Genomic DNA, 18,105 nt, shown 5'->3' with positions numbered 1-18,105 from the left:
TTTCCAAGTTTAAATGCAAATCACGATGACAAAAAAAAAATTACTTGACATTTATATATCAAGTAGAACTTAATTGTTATTTACTTTGGAATTTCAATGACAAAGTCAATTTTCTGAGTCCAGGAGCATTCTGCCAGAGGGAGATACTTTGCTTCTCTGTTTCCAGGTGCCTTTTGTCATTAGCATTTGTACAGTATTTTAAAAATATTCTTGAGCGATCCGAGGTGACGTCACTATTTCACAAGTGACGTGAAATAGTGCCCCAGGCAATGGAAAAGCCTTGGCTGTGCTCAGAAGCTGCAAGGTCAGTTTTCCATCTGGGAATGCAGTTCAGATGTGTTTCTGTCCCTTAAAGGACACGGGCATTGCTGGAGAGACCAGCCCTACTCCATGGTGAGAGCAGGGTGGGTGCAGTCCCTGGAGTCTCCCCACCTCCTGTCCAGGTGTCCATTCCTGCCCAGGAAGCACACCCTGTGCCTTACCTGCCCATCAGTCCAGCATAAGGAACATCCCCTATCTGGGATATCAGCAGCATCGTAAAGAAAAGTTAGGATCTTGCAGTATATTAATTCTGTATTAAATAATTAATAGTAAAATTAATTGAATTACTCCATTTTCAGGTAAAAAATAGGGTAATAAATATTCATAACTTACATTATTAAGGGAATTTCCATTTCCTATGTCGTTAAAGTGAGATTAGGTAAGGTTGGGTTTAAATGAAAATTGAAAACAATTGTGCTTTGGAATTAATTCACTGCGTTAGGCCATTACCTTGCGAGCCTTCTTTCCAGTGTGCTCTATGTGAGAGCTGTCCCACTGCATGGGTGGATGCTGCTGCCAGGATGTTCTGGCTGCTGGGAAATGAGACAGGGGCTCCCCATGGAGGAGAAGCTCATGGGAGCTGGAGGTTGTGGAAAAACAACCGCCCAGAGCTGTGATTGGTGGCAAAAGTTCTGTCCTCTCCCCTTGTGCTTGTTGCAAAATAAAGTCCTCTCGAGACCTTGTTTAGACTTTCAAGGCACGTTTTAAAGGTCCTGCTCTCTCATATGGCTCGTACTCTCCATAGGATCCAGGACCATTAACCTTGCCTGTGGGCAGTGCTGAAATTTGGGTTTTCTGCTCGTGCTGCTGGGAGCTCTGCTGGCATGTTTGGGGTCACACACGACCTATTTTCCTCTGTGGAAGGCAGCCTGTGTGTGCTGTCAGCACTCCTGGCTCAGGATGCTGCTTGACATAATCCCTGCTAAATGTGGCACATCTCTCTTTACACTTTATAGATTTCATGACTCTCAACACTTTCTTCTCGCTGCTTTCAGTATTTCCTTCTCTTTATTGTCCCTGCAGAGAATAAACAGTGCACAGATGGTTTTAAGAACCCTTCGTTCGTATGGATTTTTAGCTGCTGTGGTCCGGGGGTGTTGAGACACCAATAATGAATTCTTTTAACAGCTCACTGTGTTGATTGTAAAGTGACCTAAGGGCAGAGTTGCTGGGAGCCATCCAGATGCCTGGCCTGACTCAGGCAATACTTTCTTCAAGTATTCCTTCCAAATTCTTTCCATGGCAAATCCAGCCAGGTGTGTGCTGGTCCTCTGGGAGAGCTGGTTTCCCTCTGTTTTGAGCTGGCAGCTCAGAAGAGCTGTATCACAGCAGATGTCACTGGCCAACTTGGACAATCAAGGCTAGAGGTCTGTGTTTCTGTTGTGGATTCATTCACCTGGCACAGAAGCTGAAGGTTGGCTCTCCCAGCCCTCTGCAGCCCCTGTGCACAGTCACCAGCCTTGGGCTTTCCCACATATTAGAAGGATATGTATCAGAGATGGTGGGTCCACAGCTGGTCCATGCACACAAACACCTGCCCCCACTGCCTGGCTTTGCAGGCAAATAGGGCTGGGGTGCAAAGGCTCCTTCCCCTTTTTATGTGGACTCATAAGAGTCCTGCAATATTGCCCCTTGGAGGAGGAGAGAACTCTGGAAAACATGGAATAGTCACAAAAAGCAATTATCTGATAACAAAGCAGTGAAATCATTCAGGAAACCCATCTGCCTGCAGCAAGGCTTGGTAGGTTTTTCTGTCAATGGGTATGGCCAAGGAAGACAATGTGGCTTTGGACAGTGCTGACATTGAGTATTTGGCAGGCTCTGACTGTTCTTGATCCCATGTGGGAGGATCTTAGGGTTGAGGGGGCTGCTCGGTGTGTGTGAGCCCCCTGTACTGAGCCTGATGGGGGTTCCCAGGCTGAGAGGCAGATCAGTGAGGAGCTGCCCTTGTCCTGGGTAGAACAAAGAGTGTGCTGGAAGAGCTGTTGGGCTGGACTTCTGATGGTCACACCCAGACCTGGCAGACAATTCCATATTGTCCAGCATTCTGTGCTTCCTATTGAAGGGGGTCATGAAGGACAGGGCTTTATGGCTGCTGTGGAACCACCTTGGACCTGCCCTTTCCTGGGTCATAGTGCAGGCTGCAGAGTGGCAGAAGACCTGCTGTTTGTTCTTCAGGCCATTCTAAATGGCAACAAAATGAGTCTTTGTCGCATTTTAAAGACTTTTGCAACTTAATTTATATTCTCATATGGCACTGAAGAACCTTCTTTTGTCCAGGAGGTAAGATATGCAAAAATGACCTTTAAGTTGCTCCTAATTGACCCTTAATGATATTCTCTTGTTTCCTCCAATACATTCTCTGCGTCAAAAACACCATCCAGCAACTGCTTGTTGCATCTTAATGGGTGCAAAGAGCAACTGATGAAAAATAAAGTATTTATTTGGGCTTTTTATTTATTGACAAGGATTTTTCCATCCAGGAAACCTGGCCCTGAGGTTGGAGTGCAGGGCTGAAGCAAAGGCACCATGACCATCTTGGGCTGGCAGGGATTGGGTCCCCTGAACCCAGGGCAGAGGGTGCCCCGTGCCAGGGGGTTGATGCTTTGATTTCATCATGGGGACAGTGTGTTATATGACAAGCACAGTGTTATTTAAGCTGCCCACTGGAATGTTAGCCAGCATGTGCTGGTAACATGGAACTGGGGGGAGGATGTTTGTGCCTGTGTGTGCAGAGCAGCTGGAAGCATCCCAGAGGATCTGCTGCTCAGCCTGGAGAGGACAGATTGGTTTGTGGTGTGGTTGTTGGAAGATGAGGAGCTGCCTGCAGACTGAGGTTTTCCTTTTGGTGCTGAATAAGTGTGTGTAGGCAGTGAGCAGGCTTTGCTTTTGCTGTGGTGTGAGGGGTAATTGCTTGGCAGGCACAGGTGCTGCAGGTGTGCAGTGACATTGTAGTGAAACACTGGACAAGTGTGTGACTCTGCTCAGCCCAAATGTGGAGCAGTTGGTGGGTGAGCAATAATGAAGCTGAGAGCACTGATACAGGTGTTCAGGTTTGAATTTTTCTTCTTTTTCTTCCTAGTCCTGAAAACACAGATTCACAACAATCTGGCAAAGATTCTCCTCAAGTTACACTTGGTTGCCGTTCTTGCTATGCGCACTGTAACAATACTTTAATATAATTAAATTTTAAATTCCGTGTAGAATCTGGTGGGTAGGCAGATGTACTGGTATGTTAAACTTTATGTCACTTAAAAATGGTTCTCAAGTACATCAGAGGGAGCCCAGCCAGCTGTAAAATGATCTGCTTTATGGCGCTGTTTCGCAGCGTTGGTGTCTGTGTTTTAATTACAGCTGTACCTAAAGCCTCACACCCTTGGATAACTCTGATGGGCCGTTTTGTTTCCTGTAAGTTACTGACAGGATGTGAAGTGACATGAGGGAAGGTGCTGTCGGGGTTTTCCAGAGCTGCTCTTTGTGAGAGCGTTGAGTTTCTGACTCGTGCTGCAGCAGCTTTGTTTGCTGTAAACACACAGTGCAGGCTGCTGCCCGAGGCTGCTGCACCTCAAGTGGCATCACCAGGATGACAAGTAGTAAAAGAGGTTTTAGGAGCCTCTTTGCAGCCCTGGGCAGCTGGGTGTGTGTTGGGACTGGTGTGAGGAGTGGATTTGTGGCCCCAGGACTGCTGTCAGGGCAGGTGAGCATCTGCCCCTCTGCAGCCCCTCTGCCTCCCTGGCTCATCCCCAGCACCAGCACCCACCAGCTGAGATGAGCTTTGCCCACACTTGCTCTGCAGTAAGTGGAGGCAGTGGCTGGGCTCAGTGCAGGATGAAGATTTCCAGTGCTGTGAAGTGGGAATCTTGTTGCTTGGCAGGCAGAAACCATTAATGGTGCTGTTTCTGGAAATAAAGAAGTGGCCTCGTCCAGAGGCATCCCACGTGATGATTTGCCAAGTTGTGCAGCATGATTTATGCTTAGCCGTGGGATTATTGTTTGCTATTGATTCTGAGAGAGATGAGGCATCAGTAAAAGGCTCATCAGAAGCCTCCCAGTGGAATGTGAGAGCTGGAAGCTTTCCTGACAGAAATCCTGTTGCCTCTTTGGTGGTGGCTCGAAACGCACTGCCCAGCCAATCTCCAAGCATCATCTTGCAATCCTTTCTCCTTTCAGCATTGCCTGTCTCTGTCCAGTGAGGATGTACTTGGTGCTGCAGGGAGGTGTTGAGCTGAGAGGTACTGGTGGATCCCTTGGGGATCCTCTGGCACCGTCTGCTCTGCTTCCAGCTGACAGTAACCGTGTCACTCCCTGTCCTTTGTTAGAGCACGTGTGATTCCTGCTGCCATCAGTGAGAGTGAATTGTGCCCGTAGTATTATTCCTGTATTTATTTTGTAAATGTCAAGGATAAACTAAATTAAGATAAATAAGGCTGTTCCATTTCACTGTTCAATTTACAAAATTTTGATGAGACCAATAACATCTGTCCTGGTTCCATCTTTTGGCCAGCTGATGGTGGCTGTGAGTCTGACAGCTCTGCTCCACCTGTTCCCCAGCAATGTTTACAGACAGGGGATGTACAAGTGAGTCATTAAATCTTTTGGTTCTGCCTCTGCTCTGTCTGACTCTAGTAGAGAAGCTGAGAGGGTGATGTGGCTGGCAAAGAGCTCCACCCTCACAACTGGAATTGTTGTGTTGCCTTAAGTGCTGTTGTAAAAGGCGAGTCCTGGTGAACACAGTGCTGTGGGTTGCAGTGATGCAGCTGGGTGGAAGTAAAGCCTTAGTGGGGTGTGCCTTATCTGCAGCCTTCCCTTCTCCTGCTAGTCCTGGAAAGGGGACCTGAGGTCTCCTGGTTTCCTCAGGAGAACCTGGACACCAGCTTATGAAGTGTCAGGTTATGGGTGCATTCCTCTCCTTGGATGTGGGTCTGAGGACCAGAGCAGCATATGGAGTGTCCCTGCTGTCACTCTGTGCCCTCTGGAAGGTGACCATTTATTTCTCATCAGTCGAGCCTCTTGCACAGCAAATGGGTCATGCAGGGGAGATCTTCTTGCTGGATAAGCAATTAGGTAAAATAAACTACTCAGAGGACAAATTATGCAGGACTCTTGCCCCGTAACAAATGAATTAATTGACTTTGGTATTTGTGGGATGTTCCCACTATTTTATTTAATTCTCTCTGGCTAAAGGGCTCCTGTGTTTCCCCCTGCTCTTATGCTGCTGCAGTGAGTAAACAGGGTGTTAGGGGTTGATTTACACAGTTGCAAGCAAAGGAAGCAAAGTGATAATTGCAGAAACCTTTCCACATTTCCTTAAGAGAGACAAAACCTCTTTTAGCAGCATGTCCAAGAGTCTCTGTTTGACCTGTTTCTCTGGGGTGCCATCAGCTCTCTCTGCAGCCTCACAGAGCTCATTCACAGCAGGATGGCAGCTCAGCATGGGCTGGAATCATGACCTGCACACAATTGCAAGGGCTTTGGAGGCACCAGTACTGCAGGGCACCAATGGGGCTGCTCCTGGAAGCACAGGACAGTCAGGAGCTGAAGTGAGGGTGCAGGGCTGGGGCTGTGTCTCTGTGGCAGTAACCCCAAGTTGTTTTGAAGGCTTTGTCTGGATCTTGGGAAGCAGTGGCTGCTGTAACAGTGCGTTACCTGGGATATCACATGGAGCAGCACTGCAGGAGGATTACAGGTCCTGACCCTCAGCTGGGCTTGTAACTCATGAAACCATTCAAGTTGCTGTGTTTATTTACTGTAATTAAATTAAAGCTCTGATACAAATCTTTGCTGCGTAACAGGATTTGTCAAAAACTAAGTGACACTGTTGGACCAGTTGCCAAGAAAATACTCCACGTGCAAGGTGACATTGGGTTCACCAAGTAGTGCCCAGTCCCAGCTCCCAGTGCCAAGGTGGAACATGGCTCTTCCCCTGTCCAGCTTCTTAATTCCACTTTGCAATATTCAGGCAGATGCCTCAGGGATGGTCACACTGGTGGTGATGTGGTGGGGAGCTGTCTCCCTGCTCAGTGGCATTTGTGATCCAGAACAGCTTTAGAAGGCCCAACCAGTGCTAAATTGTGCAGCTAACTTTTTTTGATAAACTGTGGCCTTTGAGAACAGTGCTAGCCAAGAGCAGGGCAGTATTTTGTGCTCTGCTTTAAATTTAGGATATGAAAGATTTGGAGGATTTTATAATCGCAGCTTTGTGTGCTTGCTCTGCCTCCTCTTCTCCCACTGGTTTTACTCCCAGGCTTTTCTAACTGCTCCTCTTGTCTGGTTTCTTTTCCTCTTCAGTCCTTGCTCTCATCTCCTCAACTCCTTAAATTTATAAAAAAGTCACTTCTAATCCTGCACAGATCCCAGATCTGGAGGGACTGTTATATTTATTATGGCTTCCTTTAGTCTGCTCACCTGCCTTTACCAAAATCCCTGGTATTGGCTGAGATAGTATTTGGTCACAGCCAGAGGCATGTGCAGGTGGGAAACCACAGTCCCACTGTTGTAGTTTTGATATGCCACAGTGGGCAGTGGTTAGAGAGGGGTTCTGCCCTTAGGAAGGACGTGAGGGCACTCTAGGTAATGTATGAAAAAGATCAAATGAGTAGGGTTTGGGTTTTTTTCTTCAGGTTATGTAGTTCATAAGGGAGCTAACATTTAATCCAAGTTTCTTGCCAATATTAAAAATTTGGTGAAGTGTTGAGTTTGTGAGGGTCCCCAGGACGAGGTGAGAGATGAGAATCGGACTCCATGCCTTCTCAGAAGGCTGATTTATTATTTTATGATACTTATATTATATTAAAGAATGCTATACTAAAACTATACTAAAGAAAGAGAAAGAATACAGACAGAAGGCTTAACAAGAATGATAATAAAAACTCATGACTGACTCCTCAGAGTCCGACACAGCTGATGGTGATTGGTCATTAAGTAAAAACAATTCACCTGAAACCAATCAAACATGCACCTGTTGGTAAACGATCTCCAGACCACATTCCAAAGCAGCAAACACAGGAGAAGCAATCAGATAATTACTGTTTTCATTCTTTTCTGAGGCTTCTCAGCTTCCCAGGAGAAGAAATCCTGGCGAAGGGATTTTTCAGAAAATATGACAGTGAAGTTCTGGAAGGTGGAAGTCTTGCATGGCATTAGCACAATCGCAGCATCTGACTCGTTGCAGGGACTAGATGAGTCTCCACTTGGCACCTGAACAAGTAGGTTTCAAACATGCCAAGGATTTGACAGTTGCATAAGATCACAACTGGTGGGAGGGAGGTGAGAGGAAAGCTGTGGAGGCCGTGCTTGCATTCCAGGCAGCCTGGGAGAGGCCGGGATTCCCAGCACGGTGCTGGCAGGGCCTTCTGTGGGAAGCATCAGTGTCCATCAGGGAATGCTTCATGTCCTGGGATTTGGTTTGGGGGAAGCTGAGTGCTGGGCCTGCTTCAGGCCCGTGTTCCCATCTTGTGCTTCTCCTGTGGCAGCTGAGCTGAAATGTCCTTGTGAGAACATCGTCCTTGGATTTTAACTAATCACGAAAGGTCACGCCTTCCCTGCACCAGTGTGTAGGGAACAGTCACCCCTTGGCTGTTCTCTGTCAACCCAGCTCAGAAAATAAAGGATGTAAGAGGAAAAGGAGGGTTTTGATCAAAGGAAATTGGGCAAACTTTGACCCAGCGATGCTGGGCGCTGTGCTGGGTTTGGGGACAGCGAGTGTGGCTTTATGGTGGGGTGACACAAGGTTTAAAAGAGCAGTTCATGCTGAATTGGAGGGTCACAAATTAGGGCATGATAGAAAAAGGATTGGCTGTTAACAAGAGTTGGTTTAGGCTAAATTAATCTGAAAATGTGTAATTTCATCTGAACTAAAAATACTGGAATGTAATTAAATTCCAAAGTAGGATGAGCTGAGAGGGTGTGAGAAAAGATAAGCATCAGAATAAGACAATAATTGAGTTTGTATTGTAAACACATTCCTGTAGGAATTTGGGATTTTTAAGCTGCTTCATTAGAAATTTTGAGTCGAGAGTACTTAACAGCTTGGGAATGTTTTGGAGAAGCGGTTGACTACTTTTATATTTGTCTGTGTTCTTTGTTTGCAGGATTTTCTATATTTGGGGTTAATTCTCGCTTATCAACTACTAGTTTATTAATAAGTTTGAAGGGGAATAAGGCTTAAAATTAGAAAATGTGTATTTCCATGTGAAGCTGTTTTGTGGACTCATGTTTTTCATCTCATTTTCCCTAAAAATGGAATCTTTAATATATACAATTGATAAATTAGGTTAGTACCATTAAAACACTGGTTATTCTGAAGTGCTTCATATGAAATACTGAACCAAATATATTGTCTTTGTTCTGTGCACAAGTGACTTGCTCAGTCCATGAGGTAAGAGTGAGCCAGGTCAGGTCATGCTGTGCCATTCTCCTGTCACTCATGGCAGCTGTGGAGCCAGTGTGTGAAGGAGAAGCTCATGCCTAGGATGAGTGGGGTATCATCTGAACAGATCAGTGAACACTGATTTGAACACTAATCAGCACAATACCTGCTTGTCAGGCTGTTTGAAAACCACTACAGTTGATGGTTTGAGACTCCTTTCTCTGGTGCCAGCACCTGTGCAGTGAGTGCTGGATGGGGGATGGAAGAAATGGGTGCAGCCATGCTCTCAGCTTGATCCAGACCCCAAACACTGTGGGGAAGGGAGGTGATGAATAAAATTTAGTTCCTCTTTGGTGATACTTCACACCCTGCTCAGCACCTTATGTTATGGAGTTGTGTAGTTTTTTGCAAAAAAGTTTTTTGCAGGAAAAATGCAGACAGGTTTTCTTCTCATTGACTAAAAAAATACCCTTAATTCTGAAAAATTGCTTTGTGGATCTTCATATTTCACAGACTATAACTAGATTACTACCTTTTACTGGAATACTTTGTGTTAATGAAGACCGATTAGAATTACATAATAGATTTCCTCTAAAGAAGGCATTATGTGGTTATTTTTTACTGTCTGGCATTCTAGTTAATTGCCTTGTCATCATTAATTGATGGGACTAAATTGATATAAATAAACAGATTATATTTGTGAGGTTCATTTGAAAGAGAGGAAGGGCTGGGAACAGGCTGCTGCAGGGCATTCCAGCAGTGGCTGTTGAAGAGAGCTCAGGCTTGGTCAGTGCCAACACTTGAGAGCCCATTTGGAGGATGCACAGTGAGCTCTGCCCTCCTTCCCTGGGAGTGCTCACTTTGCCTGGACAGGGCTGGGGTTGCTTGTGTTGCCCCATTTTAAAGCTGACCTCAACAGCTGGCTCAGTCCTAAGCTTCAGCTCTACAAAGAGCTGATGGTCCTGGCTGTGGGCTTAGGAGGGGCAGCCCAATCAGCCCAGCTTCTGGGACAGTTAGAGCATCTCTGGTTTCCAAGTTAATCCAGATTTATGTACATAGTTGCTATTAATCAGGAATCAATGGAGTCCCAGCAATCGATGGAGTCCAAGGCAAATCAGCATTTTTAATTGAATTGCAATATTGCAAATGATGTTTTTGCCTGGACAGAGCGAGCTGGTGGTGGCTGTTGAGCAGCACTGTCCCCTCTCCAGCCCTGTCCATAGTGCTCTGCCCATCTTCTGCTGGGCCTGGCTGTGCTGATGGGGGACAGATGTGTTACTGGACCACAGCTGGGAGTTGCTCCCTCCCTCACCAGCATCACCAGTTCCTCCAGTCTGTGCTGCTTCACTACTTGCAGTGTTAGAAGTTCATCAGCTGTTGAATGGCATTTACGATCTGGAGTGGTTCTCCATTTAAATTTATAATTATTTATTATTATTCAATTTTCAAATATTTATGGATTTTTACAGTGTCTCAAGTCATGAGTCAAGCTGCATGCTGCTAGCAGAGGGAGAACCATTTTTCTTCCTCAGACCTCTGCTCTCCTCCCATCCCCAGTGAGATTTTTCCCAATTACCAGCAAAGCCCACGTGGCTCCCACCGGCCTGAGTGCTGGGGAGGTGACACCTGCCAGAGCCCAAGGACATGGTTCATGTGCATTGTGGCAAATTTCCCTGGTATGTGGTGTTTTGGACAAAACCCACTTTGACACAGTTGTGGAAATCTTGTTAGCCTGGAGCTGGTGTTGTTACAAGTGGGGAAATTTAACAAGTAAGTTAACTAAATAAATAGAATTTTTGTTCCACACACATGTGTTGCTGCTGCACTGGAAAGTGAGCAGATTTAGAACTGAAGTACCACCTGCAGGAGGAGGCCATCTCCAAATAAGTATTTTAAAAGTTAATTGGAGCCCTTGGTCCTCACTGCAACAATCTGTGTGCATGGAGAGAGCAGTTGATAAGGCAGAATGGCTGCTGGCACCCGGGGCTGGAGCCCTTTGGTCTGTGTGAGCACAGAGAGGGAACGGGGCTCTCCTTGGTGCACCAGTGGAGATGGTGGTGATTAATCTGAAAATAGTTTAAAGCATTCATGAATTGTAAGAATTAATTCCCAATAAATCAAATGGTAGCCCCATGGGAGTAGGGAAGAGAAATAAATGAGGGCTAAAGAAATTGATAAAAATCCTTGAGCAATAAAGAGATGAATGCCAGTTCTTTTAAAATTATATTTAAATGAACAAAGTTGATTTAACTGGCTTTTTTCGTACCTTGTACTAAGATTTAGTTCTACAGCATGACATTATATCAAGAAATAATTTGCAGAAAGACTTTCTAGCATTTCATGTGCATTCCACTTAATGACAATTTTAATATTCTGTCTTTGGTCCTACATCGTTACGAGGAGGCTTCAATTGCTCGGTGTGCTGAAGAGTTCATAAAGATTGTTCCTAATTTCTTTTTCAAGTCTGTTACAGAGTTCAGAGTGATCAACATGTGAATTATCATGTTGCTGAATAAAATGTGGGGAAAACTGTTGTTAACTGCTTGAACTAAATATGCAGCTTTGGGACTGTGCTGCTTCCAGAAGTATTTTCCTGCCTAGGGAGCTCCAGACAAGGTGCTGAACTGAATTCTGACCTGCTGTGTCACTGGGAGAGCAGAGCTCACCCACCTGGTTGGGTAAATAACATATCTACTTAACTTTTAACCTGGTTTTTGTTTGTTTTTTTTTTTTTAATTGGCTCTAAAAGGAAACTTATAATGATGGAATTCATCAATCTGAGTAGCCATGATAGGCAGAGGTGCTGTGTGAGCCTTTTGTGGAGTTCACACTTAGGGGCCAGCTGCAATACACCTAAATGGCAGCAGAGTAAGTGGCTACTGAGGATCAGATCAGTGGTATCACTCTCATTAGTTCTGGCAGCACTGTTACCTGTTTTCTAGTTGTGTCAAGAACAAGGACACAGAGCAAAGACATTAATTTCTGACCCATGAGTGAGTACAGGTCTTAGCACAGAAGGAGTGGTGCTGGTTGGAGTTGTTGCTATACTGAGGTGCCTGGAGCTGCCCCATTGTTCTTGGTCTCTTCAGCCTGGCAGGGACACCCATGAGGGCACAGACAGGGCTCTTCCTCCCCATCACTCTCAGATGAAGGTGCTGTGCTTGGCACTTGCCTGCATTGTGCTGCAGGGACATCCCTGCTGGCAGAATGATTGGCTCCTGACTCCATCAACAGAGCCCCAGATGTTCTAGGGATTCACTTCTGTACCAATGCACCATGCAAACAGAATATCTTCACAATGTGGTTTTGTGGCACCAGCATCCTGATAAGTTGCCCCAAGGAGCTGCTTTTGGGGTAGGACTTGTCCATGAGTATCCCAGCCCACACCAAGGAGATGCCCAGCAGCTGTGCAGTGGTCTGCAGCTCGTGTTGCAGCCATCAGCATTTATCCTGATCTTGCAGAAGGGCTTTCCTTGGCAGCTCCTGGCAGTTCTGAGCGAGGGCACAAAAGCCAACTTGGCACTGGCATGGCTTGTTCAGTCCTGTTTGTTGGAGCCACAGGTAATTACTCCCATACTTAATGAATCACATTACTTTTATTGATGAACACAGAGGCTGCATGCTGGAAAGAGGAGGTAAGGATTAAGTTTTATGGCCTACTGCTGCTATGAGAAGGAGCATCTAGACACCAATTAATGCCCCCTTGATGGGATTAGCCATTGCCTTAACTGCAGCTCTGGATGAAATTGCTGTGTCTGTGACTTTTGACTTTAACTTCTTAAATATTGTAGATATGAAGAAAATTCACTTACATCTTAAATGGAAATGACATTTAATTCTAGATACAAAAAACTTGCAGCCTATTTACATTTCCTTGTGATTTAGACCTCCTACTACATGGATAAGGAGACTTATCTGAAGTCTTTATTTCATCCCTGTAGAGTTCAAAGATCAGAAAAATTTCAAACATATAATCTGTGATTCCTTCAGTTACTGTGCCAATAATCCCAACTTGCATTGTGTATAGTGGAGGTTGCAATGGCAGCAGCCTCTCCCCATGAGATGCCATGGCTTTCTAGCAGTTATGGTGAAGTCTGAACATCTACATAAAGTTTTTGAGGGGCTTTTCTGTGGTTTTTGGTCCCACTGGTGCAGGCTGGGCACATGCTGAGGTTTCTTTTCTTTCAGGGCAAGTGTGAATCATTGCCTGAGGGTTTAAAGCCAAGCATTTATTTAGGAGAGGGGAAAAAGTGTTTGTCAAACAAGTTTTTTGTGATCTGCCAGTGTTACAGCTGTGGTGGACAAAGTCCCCATAATCTTGAAAACATGTAAATATAATTTTAAAGCTTTTTGTCAGTATGGAAAAATCCACCTGTTACAGCATCCCCCAGGTGCATCCCTGGGCTGGTGGGACAGGGGTTATGGCTCTGCCTTGGCCTTGGGTTCCTCCATCCTTACTGAGCCTGGGTGACCTCCTAAACCAGCAGTGAGTGTCCAGGTATCTGCATGGCCAAGGGCAGGTGAGATGTCAAGGGCTGCAACTGCTTGAGATTCCTCTTTCAGTTTTCCATTTGGGCTTTAATCTTCTGATAAGCCACAGGTGCAGTGGGGGGAAATGTCAAGGTAAATGAAGACTTCAAGAGCAGCATTCCTCAGGGGAGAAATAACTTCAGTCATCAGATATTTTTCTTGGGCAGAAACAAGAAATAAGAGATGAGGTGTTTCTGAGAGCATGATGTCAATCCTGACTGACAGTCCCTGTCCATCACTGCTGCAGTGTGAGGACAGTGCAGAGAAGGAGGAAATAGATGATTACTTGGAGTTGATCACCTGCAGTGTTTGCTAGCCCCAGAGCTCTGCCTGCTCTGCATGGCAGGGCATTAGCTGAGTGGGAGGCACCTTATCACACTCACTCTTGGCACTTCTTCCCATTCCCACATCAGTCTGGATGAAGACAGGTTCAAGGACTTGGTCTTCTTTGCATTCCTAAAGAAAGGAGGACAGGCATTCTGTGCAATATTTTCTTGAAAGGCTGCCTCTTTTCATGTCTTCCTCCAGGACTCCAGCTTTTCCCAGCCACTTTCTGCATCAGTAGGTTGCTCCTTTGGGAAAGCAGAAGTTAATTTCTCATTATTATCATGCATAGATGCAGAAGATGGAAGATAGTTCCCTCCTGTTGTCCCCTGGCTCCATGATAACTTCACAGCCAGAGAAAATATCATGCAGGTGAAAAATGGCACCATCCAGGCTGTTTGCAGAGCCATCTCTCAGTGTGGTGGTGGCAGGGATGGAGAGGATTTGTCACCCAGGCACTGGGGGCAGCTTGTGCTTGTGCACTGGTGAGGTACAGGGAGGGTCTGGTGTGTGGTACCTCTGCTTTATGGGATTAAACATCCATATTTGTCCTTTAAATATCCTCCTTGGATTGGAACTGGAACAAATGCAGATGATACAATAAAAAATAACTCTTAGAGCCATGGACCTTCTCAAGGAATGGTTCTGGCTGATTTTGCTCTGTTATCTTGAAAAAGAGACTCTTGGATTTGCAGTATTTGCAATTCCCTTTTGGCACCCCCAGCTCCTGAGGCAGTAAAACGTAGTTTTCATTAACTGATATGTCTGACATTTACCACATCTTGATGTGACAATTTAGAGGGAACTGGTTAAACTGAAAAGCATTTTTAATATTGCAGTAATGTGATTAAGGGGAAATCTCTGTCCTTCAGGCCAGAGGGACCTAAATTTGAGCACTAATGGAGTGACAGATGAAGCATCAGTTGACCAAAATATCCTAATCTTAACTTGCTTTCTGTTTATTCCCTCTTTGCATCTGGTTCCTATTAACAAGAAGATAAGTAGGTTTAGATTCCTATGACCCAGGTGAGGAACTTAATCCAAAAGAAACAAAACCCACTCAGAGCAGGACTTCAAGCCAGAGGTCAGTATGCAGAGCTGAGTTGGGTGTCAGATCCAAAATGACCTCTCTGGAAAATTGTCCCTGGAAATCCCATTTCCTCTGTTCCTCCCTCTCTTTGTCTTACTGAGGGAAGCTCTGGTTTATCCAGTGGCCTGGATTACTCCTGAGCACTGTCAGGAGCCCTGGGTCGCCCCAAGCAATGAGCTCAGACCCACTGGCTGCAGAGGATGATTGTTCATGTTAAAAATAAGTAGGAAAATAGAATTTAGGATCTTCTTCCTGGCTGTAGCAGGAATAATTTGGGCAAAAGTAGCTCTTAGGCTGTTGTGGCAATTTGTGGGAACCTTGGCTGTAGATAGCAGGGTGAGAGGGAGGAAAGCATTCCAGATTTCATCAATACTTGAGACAAAAGGCTTTCTGCTTTGCAATTACTCTTCCTGTCCTTCCCTCTCCTTCCCTCAGGCCACAGGCAAGAAACCAAAATAGAGATTAGGCAGCTTTTAAATGCCACAGGCTTGTAAAGGAGAGGAAATCCAGAGCTAATCAAGAGCTGCAGCCTGTGCTCAGGCTTGTGACTTTGTCCCTCTCATCTGCAAAGGGAAAAAGGAAATCCCCAAATTCAGTGCGAGTGGCAAAACCCCCAGAGATTTGGGCTGGAGTCACATCTGTCACATGCCCTGGGAATCCCCGGCAGGCTTCGCCCGCTGTGTCTTCCCGCATGATCAGTTGGCTGCTCTGGGCTATGTCTGAATGCTGAGGGATGGATGAGCAGGGCAGAGCTTTCCTCTTTTCTTCCTTACAGTGGGTGAAATGCAGCGACAGTGTAGATCAGGTTAAAACTGTGTCTCATCTCATGAAGTTATCTTTAAAAACCAGCTGCTTTCTGTGAGCCTTAAAGCAGCTCGATACACTCTTATCAAAATCGAAAACCGCTCCAGAGATCCTTAAGAGATTTTGTTTCATTGGGCTCTATTTTCTATAAATCTCGTTAACTGCTTTGCCAGTGCCCTCTCACTGTGTTCCTTTTTCATTGCAGAAATGAACCAACAAACCCTGTTCCAGCCCTGCAGAGCAGCAGCGAGGCTGCAGAGCTCAGCTCTGCCCTGCCTGTGCCCGCGTGGCACTGGGGGTGAGGGAAGCAGGATTTCCCTGGCATCAGAAGCCTCCAGCTCCTCTGTTTTGTGGAAAATCCTGTGTGTGAGGGCAGGGGCACCAGGCAGGAGCTCAACTCTCTCTGGTTTTTCTTTACCTGCCCTGGGTGACTCGTCAGCCACGGACACAGCCCGAAGGTGCCTGGGGATCTCTGGTGTTGTGAGAAGGGTTTAAGCTGCCACGTGCAGTGACTGGGGGTTTATAGAATAAACACTGGAATGAGATACAGAATACCTCCACTGAATTAATGCACTATCTCCAGTGCTGTCAAACAGATATTGTGGCTGTGCTGACACCCCAGTGTTTATTTTCAGGGTGATGAGGAGGAGGAAGAGAGGAGGAGCAGCCTCCCCAGGCCCTTGGGTCCAGGCTGCTGGGACCTGGGGGATAGGAGGAGGTGTAGTTTGGGAGGATGGGGCTTGGCTTTCTGGCCACAAGCAATAAATATTTGTGTGTATGTGGAAAAAATGCTCACTGCCTCTTGGCTTGGAGGGTATTTGTTATTTCTTGGTGTTACAACAGACTTGCCTTGGTTGTGATTTGGCTTACAAGCAGCAAAATCTCTCTACACCCAAAATACAGTGGCTCCTGTCTGCTGGGCATCACCATGCCTTTAAGGACATTTCAAATTGCCATCGTAGTTTTTAAGTGGAAGAAGTTTTCCTGTGGCTTTGAAGTTGAGCAGGTGCTCAGAAGGGAGCAGGTTACTCCCTGTCTAGCACTGATCTAAGCAGAGCAGTGAAACCAATGTGTAAGCTCATGCTTTTATCCTTCCCTTCTGTTTTGCTTGTTTATTGTCGTTTTAAGCCAACATCCATGTCCTGGTACAGCCTTACAGGTGGTTGGAATCTCATTCTGCTGATGTGTTAGCAAGAGAGAGAAATTATAATTAAATAACAACAATCCTTTTCCCCCCCTGAATTTTCTTTCCTTCTAATTTTCAGCATGTAGCTGTCAAAATACATCCAGTGAAAATGTTGGCTATTTTATCAGAATTCCTTTCCTTTTTTCTTAATCACTGACACTTCCTGCATTAGGTACAAGATCCTCACAGAAGAGTTTGCAGATTGCAGACATCACCTCAGCCAGGTAACAGCAGCAAAAGGGGAGCATTTATTTTATTTGACACCAAATCCTGACTGTTGCTGTTCTCTGGAGCCTTTTGCTGGTCTGTGGGACATTGTTCCACAGACACTTTCAGTCTGATTTTATTGCTTTATGTAACCCAAACCTGTTTCTTGCTTTTAGACCACAGAATGGTTCTATGATCCTGTACAACAGAAAGAAAGTGAAATACAGGAAAGATGGATATTGCTGGAAAAAAAGGAAAGACGGGAAGACCACCAGAGAGGATCACATGAAGCTGAAGGTGCAAGGAGTGGAGGTAGGAGCGTGGTGGGGCTGGCTGTGGCTGTGATGACTCTCCAAGACACCTCAACCCAACAAAGGCTGTCCACACCTTCAGAATATGACTCCAATTTGCTGAATTCCATCTGTTACCTCTGGTTTAGATCTTAGTTGCTGGCTGGGGTTAAACCCCAACTCACCCCACCCCCAGCAAATATATTTGTTCTTTATTACTCCTTTGAGCAAACTGTGAGTAAAGCTTCACCTCCCACCTGTGTGGCTGCTGGCTGGGCTGTGTGACTGTAGAGTGTCTCCACACTGAGCATCTTCTGGTAAACTCTAATTTTTGTAACAGGCACTGCCCAAGGGCAGCCCGACACCTCCAGGTGGGCTGCACAGCACTCTGTAACCATGGCAGCTGGAATGGCTCCAATTTGATTCTCACAAATTTCAGCTAAGTTTTGGTAGCAATTGCTGTAATTTCTGTGTGCTGATGGAGTGTTGGTCTTGCAGTATGTAGGGGAAGAATTCCTGTTGAATTTGACCCAGAATCCATGTGTGCTTTGAAAGAACCTTTGCTCTGCTGATGGTATTCAGCCACTCAGACACATTCATGCAAGTGATTGCACCTGAGGCATTATTTCTGAATAAGCTCATTTGTTCTAAAATATGTCATTGTTTGACACCACTTTTCTTTCTTGACCTCAATCTGCATGAGGAGAGAGCTGTCCTGATCACTCTGGTCACTTCTGATGTTAAAGGTTTGCACAGGTGTGGATAACAAGTGCATTTATCCAAGTTTTGTATTTATTAAATAGCAATTACTTGTTCTGGTAGCAGAAGCCTAAGTGCAGAGCTGTGCCCAGCTCATTCCTAAGACAGCAGGGCTATATTCCCAACACTGGATACCAAACTTGGGGCCAGAGGGGTCCAAGGCTGTTAAAATGTGCAGTTGCAGTGTTCAGCTGTGTCATTTTGGCCAAGGAGCGTGAGGCTGCCG

The 18,105-nt window shown here is 45.6% G+C and overlaps 1 protein-coding gene across 4 annotated transcripts in view; it reads left to right on the top strand.

Moving 5' to 3' along the window:
- Window positions 1-18,105, top strand: part of CAMTA1 (calmodulin binding transcription activator 1) — a 248,199-nt gene that overhangs the window by 67,023 nt on the left and 163,071 nt on the right. For all 4 annotated transcript variants that reach the window (XM_030963985.1, XM_030963987.1, XM_030963986.1 and 1 more), the window contains one exon: window positions 17,007-17,142. In XM_030963985.1, the coding sequence (XP_030819845.1) occupies window positions 17,007-17,142 (136 nt within the window). The remainder of the gene's footprint in view (window positions 1-17,006; window positions 17,143-18,105) is intronic.

This window comes from Camarhynchus parvulus, chromosome 21 (genome assembly GCF_901933205.1).
Source record: "Camarhynchus parvulus chromosome 21, STF_HiC, whole genome shotgun sequence".
NCBI classification, from domain to species: Eukaryota; Metazoa; Chordata; class Aves; order Passeriformes; family Thraupidae; genus Camarhynchus; species Camarhynchus parvulus.
The sequence above is the reverse complement of the archived record's forward strand: the minus strand, read 5'-3'. Positions and strand labels throughout refer to the sequence as shown.